This window comes from Tigriopus californicus, chromosome 2 (genome assembly GCF_007210705.1).
Source record: "Tigriopus californicus strain San Diego chromosome 2, Tcal_SD_v2.1, whole genome shotgun sequence".
Lineage (NCBI taxonomy): Eukaryota > Metazoa > Arthropoda > Copepoda > Harpacticoida > Harpacticidae > Tigriopus > Tigriopus californicus.
Genome location: NC_081441.1, coordinates 2,091,023 through 2,108,802, shown reverse-complemented (window position 1 = coordinate 2,108,802; position 17,780 = coordinate 2,091,023). Strand labels below are relative to the sequence as shown.

General features: G+C 42.6%; 3 protein-coding genes across 4 annotated transcripts in view; 1 reads left to right on the top strand and 2 right to left on the bottom strand.

Moving 5' to 3' along the window:
* Window positions 1-2,496: 2,496 nt before the first annotated feature.
* On the bottom strand, window positions 2,497-10,631 carry LOC131893373 (cell cycle control protein 50A-like). 2 transcript variants are annotated; one of them, XM_059243369.1, is made up of 8 exons: window positions 10,321-10,631; window positions 9,301-9,434; window positions 9,074-9,217; window positions 7,024-7,216; window positions 4,544-4,684; window positions 4,220-4,444; window positions 3,969-4,134; window positions 2,497-2,623 (listed from the first exon to the last, which is right to left on the bottom strand). In XM_059243369.1, exons 1-8 carry the CDS (start codon window positions 10,391-10,393, stop codon window positions 2,560-2,562), a joined length of 1,140 nt encoding a protein of 379 aa, XP_059099352.1. In that variant the 5' UTR covers window positions 10,394-10,631; the 3' UTR covers window positions 2,497-2,559. The 2 variants fall into 2 exon arrangements, with proteins under 2 accessions (XP_059099352.1, XP_059099353.1); XM_059243370.1 differs by having other exon boundaries at window positions 2,497-2,925; window positions 10,321-10,629.
* Window positions 10,632-11,257: 626 nt separating this feature from the next.
* LOC131877213 (UV excision repair protein RAD23 homolog B-like) lies at window positions 11,258-14,161 on the top strand. Its single transcript, XM_059222819.1, has 4 exons — window positions 11,258-11,608; window positions 12,162-12,626; window positions 12,998-13,525; window positions 13,988-14,161. Exons 1-4 carry the CDS (start codon window positions 11,543-11,545, stop codon window positions 14,096-14,098), a joined length of 1,170 nt encoding a protein of 389 aa, XP_059078802.1. The 5' UTR covers window positions 11,258-11,542; the 3' UTR covers window positions 14,099-14,161.
* A 3,246-nt stretch (window positions 14,162-17,407) lies between these two features.
* The window catches only part of LOC131877214 (dnaJ homolog subfamily C member 5-like), a gene marked incomplete in the record, with an annotated part of 4,177 nt that continues 3,804 nt past the window's right edge, over window positions 17,408-17,780 (bottom strand). The window contains 1 exon segment of the mRNA XM_059222820.1: window positions 17,408-17,780.

The following is a 17,780-nucleotide window of genomic DNA, read 5'->3' as shown; positions in this document are numbered from 1 at the left end:
TTGCTGGCGCTGAGAAGAACGGCGTCGCTGCTCAAGAAGCCAGCCTGAGCCAGCCTCGAAAAGAGCCTCGGCTGATTTTAGGCTTAGCGATGACAGAATGGTGGCTAGTGTGCCAGTAGAATGACGAATCTCGGGGAAATTTGAATTTGAGTTTTTAAATGAAATGGAATGCCTAGTTGCAGAAATGCATGGATACAACCTTAATCGATAAGTTTTTCTCGGTGATCATCGGATAATTGTGATTCTTTTTGAAGAGTTTGCCGACTTGCAATGAAAGTACTCGCCTTGAATCTTGTCAAACATTTCCTTGATTGATAAAAAAATTGTGATCTTGTGCTGAATCAGGATTAGACATTCGAAAAACACAACTCGCCACAGGCTTTGAGCCATCTGAGCTTGACTCGCAGCAAGCCTGAAACGGGGTTCAAAAACATCGTCCTAAAGGGAGACGCGAGAGAAGATCACGTGACGTCACGGAAATGTGACAATTAAGCGGATTTGGAGCCCTCGTCCCATCATCTGAGATTCCATCAACATCAAATTTTGTACCAATTCGAGTGATGATCGATTCCCGAAAATTCAAATATTCCACTTTAAAGGGAAAACTCCGAGTACGGAGAGAATCATGTACATTCTTCAGAAGATTTAAACCAGGGTGCCGAGATTCGATGTAACCTGGCCAATGCGATACAGAACTCTTCATTTAGAACCATGGAAACGAAGTCTGACGATGTAGGGTTTTGATTGTATGCTACTGTAGGGTTATACGACGCAATGTGTGTCATTATACTGAAATACATTTGGCCCTGAAGCTCAGTTTCCCTGCCAGCAAATATTTTAAGACAAGCCTCTTTTTCGTCACCACGAGCGGGAGAATTTAAAGACAAATCGATTATTTGACTACGGACTTTAAAACACTTATTCTAAATGTGGCAAGGCCCTTGTAAGACCGTGCGCATGTATTTACTTTCGAGGCAATGAATAGTACTGTTTTTGAAGTGTTCCAAAAATGGATCTTCATATGATGAGACCCTAAATAACACAAGGAATAGTTACATTCTCATTGTATATCTTTTGTCAGAGTAAAACGGTTGAAACTGGATCGAGGGATTCGATGGAGACATTGGAGCAGACATCGGAGTTGTGGGTGTACTGTTTTTCAAATTATGATGAGGAATTTAAGGCCCATGGGATTTTTGCATGCCTTCCGGTCATTTCTGAGAAAATTGAACGACTTGCAAAGTTATCCGTAAGCATATTCGATTCAAGCTTGACCACGACGATTTTCATTTGATGGTTCCATAATTACCATCAGAAGTGATGGAGCTGCCAACGCCTAGCGGATTTAAAACTTGGCACTATTTTGAAAATTGATTTGAATCAATCCAGCACAAAAATAGATCCCAAGTCTTGACCTTGTGTCAAGTTATCTCAAGGGCCCTTTTTTGTGCTAAGGCATTGTCACTTGCCACAGAAAGTGGGGTTCACACGTCTTGTTAGTCAGCACCGGGACTATTTTTCATTTCATTTTCATGGAGCTATGTACCCTCTTTCAAGTAACAAACATACATCACACCCTGCACGTTTTGATTCAACGTGTGCTCTGCAACTTTTTCTTTGAGTGTTTTAAAAACTTTCGCTTGATTTTAGTTTAAAATTCCTACGTAAAACGGTCGCTAGTCCCACATTATCCTGATGTCATTCAAAATCGAGAGGAACTGGCTCTGGTCTAAATGCGGTTCCCGACTTGCTATCAGTGTTATCATCACGTCAAAAAAACGGGGTTATCATGGAATTCAGATCAAGTCTCGATTAATTCCAGACCAAGAGCAATCTCTCGAATAATGTGAGTTAATACTTAAAGTCATACTAAGGCGGCATCCGGCAGATCTGCAGAGCTTTGGAACTCGCTATTGATTGTTCCTTTCTATCCACAAAAGTTTCATGTGGATAGATTTAACCAAAACACAAGCCAACTTGTTTAGAACGAATACAAAAACCCAATAGCTCGTCAAAATATTCAGTTTACCGAGCAGAGGGAAGCTAATACTTGAGCCATCTTATGGCACCAAGTTTGTCGGAAGTGCTGAATGGAGCGACCGAGAGCCATGTGTGCATGTCTGCGGGTGTAAGTCTGGGACTCAATGGGAGAGCGTGTTCGAGCCAACGGTGAGCGAGATGATTCTGGTGGCGTAGGTGGGTGCGTCCATGTGTGCCTTGCTCTTGAACTGGCTTCTGATCAAGGACTGGAAAAGCTGCGTTCCTCCTAGATCCTCCTGCTCCTCCTACTTCAACACCAGCAGCACCCACCACTAACAACGCTTCTTTCCTGGGAGACTCTGTTGTCAGCGGACTTTGTACTTGCTTGTTCGAAGACTCTACGCTATAATAAGGTGGGATAGACTCTACGCTTTGAGCTCTTCAAGGTCCGTTGAACGGTAGGGTTAAGACTCTACGGAAGAGGCGCGTTCTACGCGGGTTCACAAAGTTGAAAGATTTTACGAAATTATTATTCTTTATTCATGAATTATGTCATTTCAAGCAATGAATCACTTCTATTCAAGAGCTGAATGAATCACCGATGGGCGTCATACTGATACTTCGAATCCCTTTTTCAAGGCGCCTGTAAGTACAAGATGCATCAGTTGTTGCGAGTGATCTCTGGATGGATAACAAATATGGAATGAAACAAAGCCAAGTAGTGATTTGTGGTTGAAATTACTCGGTATGTGATTTGTGGGACATATAATAGGTCTGACTGAATAACGAAGGTATAATATTAAGGGTGCGTGTCGATAAAGCTCTGAGACGTGAGAAAGGACTTTCACATTTTCGTGGACAATATCCAGATCCACAATCGCCTGCACCACTCAGCGAGAATGATGATAAGGCGTTCGGGCACTGATATTCAGCATTTCCGATGTTCTGGAAAGCAAGGAGAAATGCAGACGTATGGACAAGATGAAATAGCATATAGGATTCGTTGTCAAATTAAGCCACATTCAAATGAAAACAATCTCAAAAGCCCCGATCTATTCCGCAATCGATACAAGCACAATAGTACGAAAATGGCTCCAAAAACGGCCTTTTTATCACGTGAGAATGATCAAAAAAGTGCCAGTTTCAAAAGAATAAATAAGAATTGTTCATTCTAGGGACTGATCGAAGGATTTGACGTCTCTTCAGTAAAGCTTTACAATAATTTACCCCATTTTTCATCAATTAGTCTTGAGAAGTGAAGGAAAAAACAAGCAGCTTACTCCGTTCTGGGGAGCAAAACTAGAGACAACATGTCCAGCCAACCTGCACCGTCCATAAATTTCATTTGTCATTGTTATCAATTTGTCGGCTTGTTGAAGCAAAGAGTATTCTATTATTGAGCCAAGATGTTCGTGCAGTGACACGACTGCACTAAAAATGACATTTTTTGAGTTTTGTAACACAATTTCACTGGATTATTGAAAATTCAATTGGATCATGGCGCGAGCTAGTAATGTCTGTCCAAGTTCTCCGTCTCCTCAAAAAAGCCAAAATCAGGGTGCCGGGCCACACATTTTCTTGATTTTCTTGCACTGGACATGGCTAGTAGACTTTCATTTAGAGGAGAGTAAAAAGATGTTTGCGGAAAAATGTTTAAGCTATTGGTAAATCGCTTGATCATTAAAAGATGACGAAGTAATGTAAGTCAAAACAATATCCAAAACTTATTGGTAGCAAACTTTCAGAGAACTTAAACTCAAGCCTCAAGAACGAAAAGAATGTTTCTAGCGTAAATTCAATCCAATAGTTAAAAAAAGAAGTTCAAGCCTCAGTAAAGGTTCAGTCATAAAGCCAGTGAAATCAAGGAATTTGTTCTTGAAGTCTTGAGGAAACAAATGAAGTGTCTGAGCTCTGCAATTCATACTGAATGATGCGACACATTGGACTGCACGGATCCCCATACGGTGTTATTAAAAATCAACACTTACTGTTTGCCACACTTGACGTGGATGAAGAGAAATACCACGCCCATAATGAGACAAATAGAACCAACGGTGATGTAAGCGATGCCCAAGAAAGGGTTCTTGCCCCCCAGAATCGAAGTCGTGGACAAGATGACAGTTTTTGTCCCACTGAACGAGGTCACCTCAAACCCTGAACAGCCGCAAAAAGCGCAAGAGTGCACATTAGCAATTTGGCTTGGTCTGAGCATGAGGCTCAAGGGTATTTCTAAACTCACGGTAAGTGATGTCGAAGCGATAGGTTCCCTTAGGCAGACCATTGGCGAACGTGTCTGTGTGATTGATTTTCCGATACAACTTCCGGAAGTTGGGCAAGGCCGCAGTTCTCATCCAAATGATAAGATCCTCGTTTTGAAGACCATTGTTGCTCTCATCTTCCGGATCCAATTCCCACAATTCTCGGCCCCAATCCTTGGGTGAAACTAATTGGTTATCCTGAAAATCTGGACGAGAGGGAAGACCGATAATGAGCGTTCATTCTTTAGTTTCTTGCATTTTGAAACCGATCCTAAGGTTGGAAAAAACAGTATGTGGGATCTTACATTGCTCCCAAGACTTATCTCCCAGATCTGGGTTTTTGAACTTGTATTCCTTGTCAGATTCCCAAGCAATTCCTTTCCGAATGAGGCCAACCTCAATAGGCGTAGAGTCTTCCGATGGTATATAGTTCAATTTGATGACATCTGTAATTCCAAACAAAAATACACATTCCTTGACATTCTGATACACAATCTGCTGTTCTAATTTGATATTTCTTGAGTGACGACCATTTACATCGATCGAATCAAATTAATGTTTATGAGTACAATACTCATTTTGCCCCCCTGGAAAAAATGCAAATGCATTTTTCTCCACTTCTCCTTTTGCACTAATTTTTTTCTCCCAGATTTGGGTTTTCGAACTCGTATTCCTTATCTGACTCCCAACCTCAATCGGCGTGGAGTCATCCCGATGGGATATAATTGCATTGGACATTTTCTCTATTTATTATTTTTCTGCATATTCGGTTTGTATTTTTGTACTTTTGGTTACATTTACATGTGCATTTTTGTAACAGTATTAATAATTCTTTTAAACTGAAAAGTGTCTGCTGAGAAAACATGTGTTTGTCAACCGCGTTCGCCACGCAAACACACACATGAAGCTACTTTGTACCATTCACCCACTACAATCTATTCTAGTCGAGTATCGATTCATAGCAAGCAATTCCAAAATTTGACTATCCCTGTCCCTCAATGATTGCTTCAGAAGATTATAGTTATACTTGGAATGACTATCATGGTAGGACCAAACACTCTCGGTCACTTGAATCCTGTGAGCCCTCCTCCCCCTCAGAGGTCTAATGCTAGTATTCTTCTGTAATATTCCTCCTTTCTTGAGACTTTCGTGAACATTGCAAGTTTTTCCCGAGCGAAAAGCATTTTTTACTTGTTGGTGTTGCTTGAATTTACGCAAAGAATCGTCTCCTGGGCGATGGTTTGCACTGTTTAATAACTAGGGCCATCCAAATAAAGCAAATAAAATTGACAAAAAACGTACTTAAAAATGCAAAAACGCAAAAACGCAGATAGTTCCAGTCCAATTTACTCTCTTCAAAAAGCCATTAACAAAATAATGAAACAACAAAATGCCATGTAAAGCTAAAGTTCAGGAGCATGTCAAAAAAAGGGGTGCATCAACTTCCCCTTTAAACACTTTACTCTACTGAATGGTTATGGCAGGCCTTATTTCTTACTTAGAGTGCGCTTTACAATCAAATCCAAAATAATGAAAGCTTGCTAGGTTACTAAACAAACTGCTAATACTCTATGTAATTTGTACAAAAGCAACATGCATTATGGCAAAACATTTGAGATTAATTCGTGCCTCAACTATGTTGTGCTCGCAAGTAAGGATATCATAGGAGGATACTTTAGCCATGTCCTAAAAAGCGAATTATTTGAAACAATTTATTTTCGAAAGCTTAAGAGACATAATTTTAATGGATTGTGCTGTCCAAAATAACAATATAATCACGCCATTTAGGAAAAAGCCATTTAAAACAATAAAGCACACATCATGAAGTGGTAAAAGATCAGGTGAATCAGGGAAAAACATGCTAAGCACACAACTCCCCCGGTATAACGCAACTATCATCATGAAGACTGGGGTTGTCATCGATATTGTTTAAACAAAGGCTTTGGCTTCTTAATTTCACCTACAGAGAAAGGGGATCTCATAAAAAAAACTGTTGGAACCCCCTTGAAAAACACTGTAATATTCAGTTTTCCCGAAAAAGTCAATATTGATAAAATTGAGCCAGTGTTATCGAATGAAAAGCTCAACAAATAGGGAATGTGCAATAAATGTTCTCCTCCAACAAGACTTGAATGAAATGGATTGCGGTGAAAAGACTGATTTTCGAAATACCAGACTACAGTTCAGGAAAGTTCATGAATGTCTTTTTCAAAGAAAAACGTCATTTAAGCGTCAATTAAATAACTTAAAGATGGCGGTACTCTCGTGGGAGTGCATAATTTTTGTTGAAATTTACAAAGCGTTCAAGCGAAAACACCCTTCTTGGAAATGAAAATTTACCGCTTTCGTATTTTGGTCGATCAGAAAAAGGTACCCTAAAGTGGTTGACTCAGAAATATCGTGAAGGATCCCGTAGACATATGTTGACTATTTGATATTAATATAACCTCATTCAGGTACTGTATTGAAAATGTCATTGCTACTGAAGGTGAATACAATGAAGTAGACAGCTTTCCCTCTCATGGCTCACAGTTTGGCAAAATTATGTTAGCTATAAATCACAAATAATTAAGCAAACATGTACAAAAACAATTGAGACATTATCAACCGGCTGACATTAGTCTCCACCCCCACTAAGAGGTAAAAGTTAAGACCCATAATGAACCGTTCAGACAAGTTTCAAGTCTAATGGAAGAGTGGAAGAGCTTGCTAGTCTAAATCCGTTCATCTTTCTTTAACTCCAATAATGAATAATCATAGGATAACAAATTTCAACCCAACGTACCTGAAAATAAGCTGTTAGCAATGGCGCCACAAGGGACGTATTTGTTTCCACTGGGATCTTTGTCGAAAGGACTGCACTCGGTGGTTGGGTCGCTCAGAACATTGCCCAAAAGCTGGCTGTCGTCCCGAGATTTGACATAACGACGGTGATTTTGGTAAAAGTTGGTCAGTCCATAATACATATATACTTCACCCTATCAGTAAAAATATATAGCAATTTAAAGAACAGTACATATCTTCACTACTTTAAATGTTATGACCGTCGAAGTCGAGCACAAGTTTCTCAGGTTCTCTTTTTCAAGCACATAAATTAGTCGCCTCAAAGTCGGCACAAAAACAAAAAAAATCAGTAGAAAGGTGGCTGAAGATTAAGGGGAGTTAATTAGGGAGTAAATGTGGCGTAGCATTAAGTGCAATTTCCTAGAGTGAGAAAGACCCCGGTTCGAATCGCCACCCGTACCCTTCTCCAATAGTAACTTTTAGACTCTAATCACACCCATAGACGTACAACCAATCGGATTATCGGAAAAATGGGCAATGTGATGACTAGGGGCCGGAAAGATATTATTTATAGGAATTAAGTTAAGCTTTAAACAATTTTGGCTATTTTGGTGCAAATATACTTTTTCACAAATTTTAACACTAAAATAACCTGAAGCACAGGATTTTCATAAAAATTGAACATGGGTGGAAGGAAATTCAGGGCGCCTTGGCCGTACAGCAGACCTGAAGCACAGGATTTTCATAAAAATTGAACATGGGTGGAAGGAAATTCAGGGCTACATTGGTCTTGTCAAACAATGTTCACCATTATAAGGAATTGTTGAATACCTACAGTAGTGCTATACTGCAAATGATTTAATTTCAGCCTAAAGGCGATTGGTAACCCTCCCATTTTTTTCACCAAAACAATTATCGAAAATGCAAATGAGCAGTCTTGATGTCAGAACCAAAACTGGGGGCCTGCGAACCATTGGTGAGTGGAGAATTTCATGTCAGAACGGCGAATCCCTTTACAACAGACCAGACCGAGGGCAAAGATCTGGGATTACAGGAGTCAGTCTTCCGAGGGTCAAAAAGGGCCCTTTGATGGAAATATAATCAAGCAATTATTATTGGAGGACGAGGGAACGATTTTCAGAAGGCGCAAAGAGTGGCCTTCAATTTCTTTCCGCCCTGTATGGTGTATTCCATGTGATGGCTTTTACACACTACCGTTTTTCTTTAAAACCGAAGGCTAATCTTTTAAAATATTCATCTCGTATTTGTGATGTATTAATTCTTAGCAAATTCCTCTATTTTGATCATCTCTTCCTAAGAATGGATGTACTGATTGGCATTGACAGGTAACTCAAGTTATATTTTACTTTTCCATGAAGTATTTCTTTTTGCATTCATTTCTCACACAATGATGGTATTGATTTTAGAGACAGTTCATTTACTATCCTGGTCCATGATTTCAGGTTGCTTCTAAACATGATTTTCAATTACATCCCTACATTAAAATTCAATTTTTCGTTGATGTAAAGGCAAGACTATATTTCTGAGCCCAATGAGCAACAAGGTCGTGAGAAATAAAAGCAAGCAAATTTTGCCTTAAAAAACACAAAATACTTGACGCATGTTAACGTTTTTGCGACTTATTTTGACTGATTTTCATTACTTAAAACCACTATTTTGACAAACTTTCCGCACTATTTTTCAGACCCCTAGTGATGACAGACTTCTTTACTCAGGCGAGGTTTCCCCTCCGTACCAAACATAAAGATGGGAATTCAATATTTTCGGTGCGTTACGACGATTTAGACACTAGCTTTGAAAAATGTCAAAGCAATGTTAAAAATTTGATTAAATGCGAATGCGATAACACTCTCGTATTGTAACAAATATCATCGACAAATATATCCTTACACCATAAATTATCATTAACTATTGAATTGTAGTTCTCGGTTAGGAAAAACGTTTTTTCTATTTATTAATTGCACTTCACGTGGACTATGGTTGCCCAACAAGGTATGACAGGGTCGTATATGTACACTATGTAGTCTCACCTCCCAATCCTCTGCAATGTTGATGTCCACTCGACAATGACATTCCGCCGTGGTCTGATTATCCTTGATGTAATCTGCACAAGTTCGACCCGAAACGTCGCCAATGGAAACGCATTCAGTATAATCCTGTTTGGCTTCCTTCACCTGACAATTGGGTATGAACAAGGGGGCATGCATGATTCGTCATCCTGTTTCTGTCTCGTATCATGAGTAGCTTGCTTACTCACATTATCTGAGCACCATAACACGCCGATCCCAATGGGAATGAAGGCCACGCCAATGACGAAAAAAGTGGGCAAGACCGTACCCGCCGTTAAAATGGGTTGCCACGCGGGCAAACGTTGTTGCTTGAAGGCACTATCTGCGAAGAGGCAAATAACACCTAGTTAAAGCCAATCATAATGTGTACGGTAACAACACAAACACAATCCACCTTTTGTCAGAGTGTTGGAAGGAAACTGAGCTGGGCATTTATGCTCAGCGGAGAGTCCGAGGAGTCACAAGGCCATGATCTAGATTCTAACTAACATGACCAAGGAACTCGATCCAACAATTGGCTAACCTTGAATTGATTGAAGTAAGTGCATGCCACGGTGGAATTAAAGGGTCGGATGAGGGGGTATCAGATAAATGAAAGGGTAGCCCCAAGGACTTCATAGACTCAACGAAACAACTTTGACTCAGAGGTCTGGCTTTCAAGTCTAATAAAGTCCAAAAGCATGAGATTGTATTTCTGTTGGTTCAACATAGCTGCTGAGTCGAGTCGAAAAAGCGTCCGTTTAGCGACTAAATCGCACTTTGGACTCAGCCTAACCAACCCATGGCTCTCATTGATTTCCTTCTGAACTTGGACCGATTTTCGAATTTTGGTTCAGTGGCCATTCAAACTTCCAAACGAAATGTTTGAATCATAGTGTTGCATAAAAATATGACGAGTTCACGACATGATCTGTTATCTAGCCTACAATTCGCACGAAACAATGAGCAAATTCTGTGGGACTTTCTGCCTTTCGGCCATCATGATTACAACCGTAGCTACATCCATGATAGTCAAATCATACCTAAATCCAATATCACAATCAAACCATTGAAATCCATGAATCAAGCATGACGCAAAATTTGCGTAATGGACTAGATCCGATGACGACGAATCGTCCATTACTGATTGATTCCATTGGGGTTGAATGAGTTCGAACTGAGCGAGTTTTTTCTTGGGTATGTCAGTCAACCAGGATGTGGAGGTTTACCTGAGGGCTTCTTGGACTTGGCACCTTCGTCCTGATGGGGTTGGACCGTGGCCGTGGAATCGCGACTATTCATATTGCGAGTAATGACGAGATGGAGTCCAGAAGTAGGTCCAGGGCCACTTTAATGAATCCGTTCAACGAGGTGAGGAGGCACTGCGCAATCCAAAGAGATCCCGAGCTTCTGTCGTGGTTTTACTGTTGGTCGAGAGTCTGCCTCATTCTCTTCACTGTTCACACACCTGCCAAAAATCAATGTTTCCCTGTCCGAGTTTGACTCATGCCTCAATCCATCTAGACTACCAAGAGATAATACACTCAGTGTGACTGATTTCAGGACAGTGGATAGATGCGCTCATTGAAATGAATATGACCAATGCGAAAAGAATATAATCCAAATGAATCATTTTTTCATGACAGCTAGGAGGGAAGAAACCACACATTTACCATGGATCAAAACGCCATACCAGGGAATGAAAAGCATACTTCCCATTGTGAGAGAGGGCAAACAAGTCACCCTGGCAGGAATGAAACCGACCCGAGGAACAAAATATTAACGCACATTTTCAGAAACAAAATTAAAGTGATTGTATTTAATTACTTTATAATGATGCCAATTACATTCAACAATTGTTTAAAGGGCGTAAATATTGAGTACAATGGCCCTGTCATATTACTTTTTGGCCTTTAATATGTTCAGCGCACAATCCCTGCTAAAGAAACGGCAAATCACGCCACAACAGCCAAACATTTGAAAGTGACCATTATTGACGAGGCATGACTACATTGGGCTGGCGTCGGCCTTAACCTTTGGTGTTTTGAGTAGCTATAGAACCCAAAAAATAGAATGAAAATCCCTTTTTGGCAACTCTGAATTGAAAAAAATCTTCATTCACCCACCCACTCTTGGTCATCATAGCTTGCCCGGCGATCTGAGCCCATAAGTTCGGACGTGAGAATCGGTCACCCTCAAGCCGGACCCGACATCCTGGACATTGGCAAAGTCAGGAATTGTGCGTCGAATCATCCTCATCGGACCCCCCCAAATCCCGGATTGAGATTCCGGATCGGTCAGGCTAGCGGCCCATTCGTGTAGTATTGCCCGGGGGGCAGTCGAAAAACCCGTGGAAGCGCCTCTGTGTCGGCCCCATCCATCCATCCAACCAACCCCAGCGTCGGAGATCCATCCATCGCCTCTTGCTCCCCCATCCCATCCGTATCCATCATGTGGCTGACATTGAAGAATCTGCAGCAAGAGACGTTCACCTTGGAGGTGACGCTCGACCTAACGGTAAGCCAGCAGACAGGCCGGCAGGCAGGCAGGCAGGAGCTCAACCGCAAATGGATCGGCCCTTGGGTGCATGGGAGCCAGAAATTGTCGGTGGTCCCATGATGATGTAAAGACTTAGAGGGGAGGGACCCAGGCGCCTTGGGATCCGACTGAAACCCCATCCATGTACGTGTTCAGGATTGTCTGGACCGTCCGTGATGATGGTGGCTTAATAGATGTCAGATGGGGGCGGAAGAGCATGTTCCGCATTTTCCCGATAAGGTCAGGCTGGCGCTGGCTCTTGATTTGCTCGGGCCTACGATCTTGGTAGATCTTGGCAGATCCTGAAAAAAAGGGGAAAAGGCGAGCCGTGAGCAATGGCCAGTCGAATAGTCTAGGTTTGGGGTCTGAGTTATGGAGACAACCTCTGAACTGGGTCTGGGATTATTGAATGCCACGGGACGGGCTCACTCGACTCACTCGACTCACTCGAGTCTGTTGAGATTCGGGTAAAGGCCGGACCATCGCAAAAGGATCAAAGATTTGATCGTTTCATTTCATCTTTTTTTTTCAGGTGAAAGATTTGAAAGCGTTGATTGAAAAGGAGAAAGGCGCCGACAGTTACCCGGTCAGTGCCCAAAAGCTCATCTACACGGGTAAAATCATGGTCGACGACGATCCCCTATCCAAGTATAGTATCGACGAAAAGAAATTCATCGTGGTCATGGTCGCCAAGGTCAAGCCCGCGCCCGCCGTTGCGCCCGCCACCGCGGCCGTGCCTGCGCCTCCTGCGCAGGCTACCGCCGCGGCTCCACCGGCCGAGACGGAAATGACGGATGCCAGTGCCGCCCCGACGCCGGCCCCCACGCCCGCCTCGAGTGAAACCACCCCGGCCGAGTCCGAAACCAGTCGGACGGCTACGGCTGTGCCCGCTGGACCTGTATCCGTCGAAGCTCCGCCCGCGGGTGGCATTGTTATGGGCGAGGAATACAATAACATGGTTAAGAATATCATGGACATGGGCTACGATCGACCTCAAGTAAGTTAGCCATTCCATCCTGACTAATTTGCGGGCCCCATTAGAGCTATTCCAACTAGCTAACGGCCCCATTAGAGCCTTCCCAATTGTTGGGCTCGTCTCTTTTGAAGGATCGTGATGTTTTTCACATGAACTAGGAGTTTGAAACTGGTGTTAGGGTAACGTTAAACGTCGTTGAAAAACTTCCACAAATTCTGTCAGAGCCCCATGATTTTTTGATCTCCCATCGCAACCTAAGTTTTCCGATCGCCAACGATTGAATAGTATTTATTAATGGATCTATCAATGTCCTTCGATTTTGACCCAACTTTCATCTTAACCCAAGTCCAGCTGAAAACAGAAACATTTCAGAAACTATTAAATTTGTGTAGGTGGTGGCCGCCCTGAGAGCGAGCTACAACAATCCTGAGCGAGCCGTGGAATATCTGCTCACTGGAATTCCTCCTGAGGTGGCCGCCGATGCCAATGAAGGCCCACCCAACGTGGCCCCCGCTGGCCCTCCTGTGTCCCGCCCCTCGACCGAAAGTGCCCCCACTGGCCTGGCGGGCTCGACCGGTGGCGGAAGTAGCAGTGGTGGCGGTCAGTCCGCTCCCCGCACGGGCGCAGAGGCCTTGGCGTTCTTGCGCAACCAGGAGCAATTCCAGCAGATGCGCACCCTCTTACAACAGAATCCTAATATGCTGAATGCCGTCCTCCAGCAAATCGGCTCCTCGAATCCGCAACTCTTGCAGCTGATCTCTCAAAACCAGGAGGAGTTCATCCGCATGATTAACGAGCCTGAGGGTGGTGGTTCGGGCGCCACTCCCGGGGGTCAAGAAGGGGGCGAGGGCGAGGGATTGTTGGGCGGTGGAGGCAGTGTGATTCAAATGTCAACGCAAGACAAAGAGGCCATCGACAGGGTGAGTTTTATGCATCTGCCCTTTTTCTTACCAATTGTATAGGGAGAAATGGAGTTATTGAATAGCGTTTACCAATAATTCGCAATGGAAAAGGATGGCCAAGCTGGGTTGCTAAATGGCCGGCTTAAGATATGACTTCCGTCTTGATACATTTTTTTTTTATCGAAGCAACCAATCTCTAAGCCATATGAGGTACACATGAAGACAAATCGGAATGGAACTAGGAAGTGAATAGCATTTTGTAGATTATTCAGTTCAATAATTCAGTACATTTTGCAAATGATCTTAATACTTTTTTTGGAAAGTAAACGTTGCAATTTAGAACAGGTCAACTATTGTACAATCTTCAATCTGAATAGTGGACAAAGCCAATGAAATCTCTTGGAATTATGTTCCTAAATCATTGGTCAAAACGAGCAGTCGAAGAAATAATGTGTTGGTTTTGTTTTCCTTTTTTTTCAGCTGAAGGCGCTGGGTTTCCCCGAGCATCTTGTGGTTCAGGCCTACTTTGCGTGCGAGAAGAACGAGAACTTGGCTGCGAATTTCCTCCTCTCTCAGACAATGGACGATTGATTGATAACCAATGATGATTATGAACCATACGAAACAATCTAGTGAATGAATGAACAACGTGCGTGTGGACGGGTTTTTCTTTCAACTTCCTCCCAAACATGCTGTTTAAAAACGAGCCTTTGTAATTTGACCACACTTGAATACACACTTCCCCGAAAACGTCTTGGCCCTCAGGACGCCGGTTTTTGGAGTAGGTATTGCACACTCAAAGCAAAACTGGTCTGGTTCCAGCTCGCTTCCAGTTCGTATTTGCACTGTTGAACGAATCGCTCATCCATGTGGAAGCAATCCTCGTGTTCCCGAATGTCATCCAGTTCCATTTGAATGGGGAACACGCGCACATTTGAGTAGATCAAGACCGATTTTGGACTGTGGACACGAATCGTGACCGTGATCCCCTCTCTCTCTTCGGTTCCTACACTATTCACCCACGCGTAATACTCGAAATCGACCTTCCGGAAGTTCAGAATGAAAGTCCGCCCTTCAAACTCGCACAAGATGAGTCTCCAAGTGAAATTGGGTCGATCCCGCAAATCCGTCCCCAAGAGGTAATTACGACAATGAGCACCTTGTTGGCCTCTAGACCGTTGGACCCGGTCTGCGTGTGCAGTTTCCAGGTGGTCCACAAAGTCACCCAACGGGATAAAGCATCTCTGACAAGACTTGATGGGACATTGTACCGAGTCCTGATCGGTTTGAGTCCCAGAGTCCTTTCTTCTCAACACCCTGTTGTTCACTTCATGTTCATTCTTGAGGCCAGGGGATTGTGTCGAAGTGTCCGGAGATCTGGATTGGCTCTCAATAGCATCAGGTAATCTTTTTATGGTCGAGTAATGGTCCTCATCGAACTCCTCACTAAGCTTGGAGTTGATGGACTCGCTGGAAACGGTGGGAGACAAGGAAACATCCGGAATGGAGTAAGGACAGGCCTTTTCGTGGAATATCTCCAGAATGGTCTTTCGGGACACTTCAGGGCAGCCTTGGGGTCGATATTTACAATGCATGATCACGTCATGACTCGCCATGAACTCTTCAGCTTTGGTATTCCGCCTGGAGACGGGTTCTGGGTCCGGACAAGTCGCCTCCGGACATTTCCCCGCATTGCTTTCCAGACACTCTCGACAACTGTTGTGATTGACCGCGCACAGAAATAGGTTCAAATCTCGCGGACTCACTAGACACATTTGGCATTTGGCATTATCGGCCCTAACATTCTCCATTCTCCAATTGGCACGCGTTATTAGTTTGAGATCCACATGTCTTGTGGACAAAGCCCAACAAGCGCCTCAAAGAGGAAATCGATAAACCGTACTTGATAAGCCTCAAATTACCCGGTGGGTTCGAGACAAGTGATTGAACTCGGGGGATTAGTTTGCATTCTTGCTCACTTGTCACAGCCACAGTGGAAGGGCACATGCCTGATCAGCACTTGAACATCTCGAGCGAGCGCCATTCATAGAATTTGCGCGCCAATGAGCGCCACGACGTGCTTGGACGTGGGAGTTCCTCACTCCATGGCTTGAAAGACAGAAAACGACGTTAAGAAAATATACAAAGATCTTCACTCCCGCACTAATCACAAATCTTCGTCTGTTAGATAATAACATCGACGGGTTCAGTCAGATTAGCTTGGCTATGCTTGACGAGATTTTGGACTCTCGTTGGCCCACATTCATAAGCACTTAAGGCCATTTTTTTTTTAAGTTCGTGAAGGCCATCAAATTACCTGCTTGAAAACGTCATGAGTAGGGGTGCAATAATCCAGCAAATACGATTTTGGGCTCAAAAAGGAGCTTATTTGCTATTTGCCGATTTTGGCACTCTTCAAATTATTATTATTATTTTTTTTTGCAAACGCCCAAACATTGATTAAACGTAGCTAGATTGTCCAAAGTGTCGCGCTCAAGAGTATTTCTAGCAGTCTGAGATTATCAGACTTCTAATTTCAGGTTAGACTTGGCCGCAGAACATGCATAAAAATGCGTAATATGTAAAGTGATACGATGAACATTTGTTAACTCATATATGGTCCCTAGACAGCACAAAACAGTTTGCATTCTGACCGATCGAACACGTTGTTTTAAATTTTGAGAGTAATCGTTTGAGTAAAAAAGCCCATAATGCTTATTGATCCACGCTTTCTTGTGCGTATTAGTTGATTGTAGCCTAATAATAAGTGTTCAGGGTAGTAGAAAAAGCTTACGTAGCAATTTTACCCTGTCTTTCATTGCATAATTTGTTTAGGCTGTCAGACAGATCTCAAGTAACAAAGTAAGCCCATTTATAGTTGGTTTTCCCAAAATCGCGTACATCGCTTTTCAATCCCTAAAAATACGTGGATTTGAAAGAGTTTCACAATGATCAGTTTGCCCCTTCAAGCCCTTGAGAATCCAGGCTAGCTCGAACAATTAAGACCACTTCTTCTCTTCTTTCTCGGGCTCCTTCATTGTTTAATTTGCTTCTCTCTAATATTCGTAGGGAATACGCAGGACTTGTTGATCCGGTAGCGTCTTTCAAGTCAGACTTGGACCAAGTTTTAGTTAGCATTCCTGATCAACCATATATTCAAGGACTAGCTCAGCCTGGCAACTCAAATTCGTTGGTAGACCAAATATCATATAAAGATTGAAAGGTAATAAATTGACGAATTATAACCTCTGTTTTAAATAGTACTGGGGATTACATTCCCTGTATCGGTTATAAAAGCCCGTGAAAAACCAAACCAAAAAAAAGAGCAAAAAATCCACCATGATATTTCATTCCCCAGCCCCAGCACTCCTCTAGACCTATTCCAGGGCAATCTACTAACGAAATATATCTTTTGTCATTCAATGTTTCCTTCAATGCCATTAAATAATTTTGATGATAGACATTCAAGACAAGCAGGCAAACTAACCCTGGTTACGAAGGTTATTACGATGGAACATTCATCCGTTGTTATCAGGGAATTATTGTCATATTTTAGCGATTTTTGTCATTATAACTTTACATTTTTTGGGTTCATTTGCCCTTTTTAGGAGGTTTTTTTTGACAGTTTGATTGCCATTTTTAGTTCAATAAGCATTTTTGAGCTGATTTGCAAGTCTTTTTACCATTTTGTCTACTATCTTATTTGCCGGCAATCTCCATTTGCTATGAGAGGCTTCTGGATGGCCACCTCCCACTTCAGAGCTCCGTTTGTCGTTTCGTGGAAGCCACTTTAGGTGAAAAAACAAAGATCTTGGTGACTTCAAGCACGTCATCGTCAAGAGGCAAACAACGAATCGAAATAACCACAACGTTTAATCCAAAGGACAATTGAAGGGCAGATAAGAGTCGTAGCGGGAGTGGCGCAACCGTGTATTTTCAAAATATTGGACACGGTGCAGGATATATATGACTGAGAGGTGGAGAGTTTTGATCAGAAACGGGGAATAATAAACAATACTTCGTTCAGAACACCACAGCCAGCCAGGATGGAACTACATGGGTCCACTGTTTGATGGATTTTGGGGGGGCTGTGTGTGAATGTGTGTGTGTGTGTGTCTTGGACGCAGTCCTTGCCATAGTAATATGATGTGGAACGGGGTAGGTCAAATTAGTGCTCTGGTAGAACCTGTTTACTGAAGAGGGGACTTACAAACAGAGGTTGTTCTTTTTTCATGAACGATAAGGCCTCGGGAAATTCGGAACATAGTCCCAG

Coding starts and splice junctions, on each gene's coding strand:
- LOC131893373 (XM_059243369.1), bottom strand. CDS start 10,393: ATGAATAGTCGCGATTCCACGGCCACGGTCCAACCCCATCAGGACGAA. Junction 9,218..9,300: donor TGTTATGGTGCTCAGATAAT/GTGAGTAAGCAA, acceptor CCCAATTGTCAG/GTGAAGGAAGCCAAACAGGA. Junction 7,217..9,073: donor ACATTGCAGAGGATTGGGAG/GTGAGACTACAT, acceptor TTTTACTGATAG/GGTGAAGTATATATGTATTA.
- LOC131877213 (XM_059222819.1), top strand. CDS start 11,543: ATGTGGCTGACATTGAAGAATCTGCAGCAAGAGACGTTCACCTTGGAG. Junction 12,627..12,997: donor TGGGCTACGATCGACCTCAA/GTAAGTTAGCCA, acceptor AAATTTGTGTAG/GTGGTGGCCGCCCTGAGAGC. Junction 13,526..13,987: donor ACAAAGAGGCCATCGACAGG/GTGAGTTTTATG, acceptor CTTTTTTTTCAG/CTGAAGGCGCTGGGTTTCCC.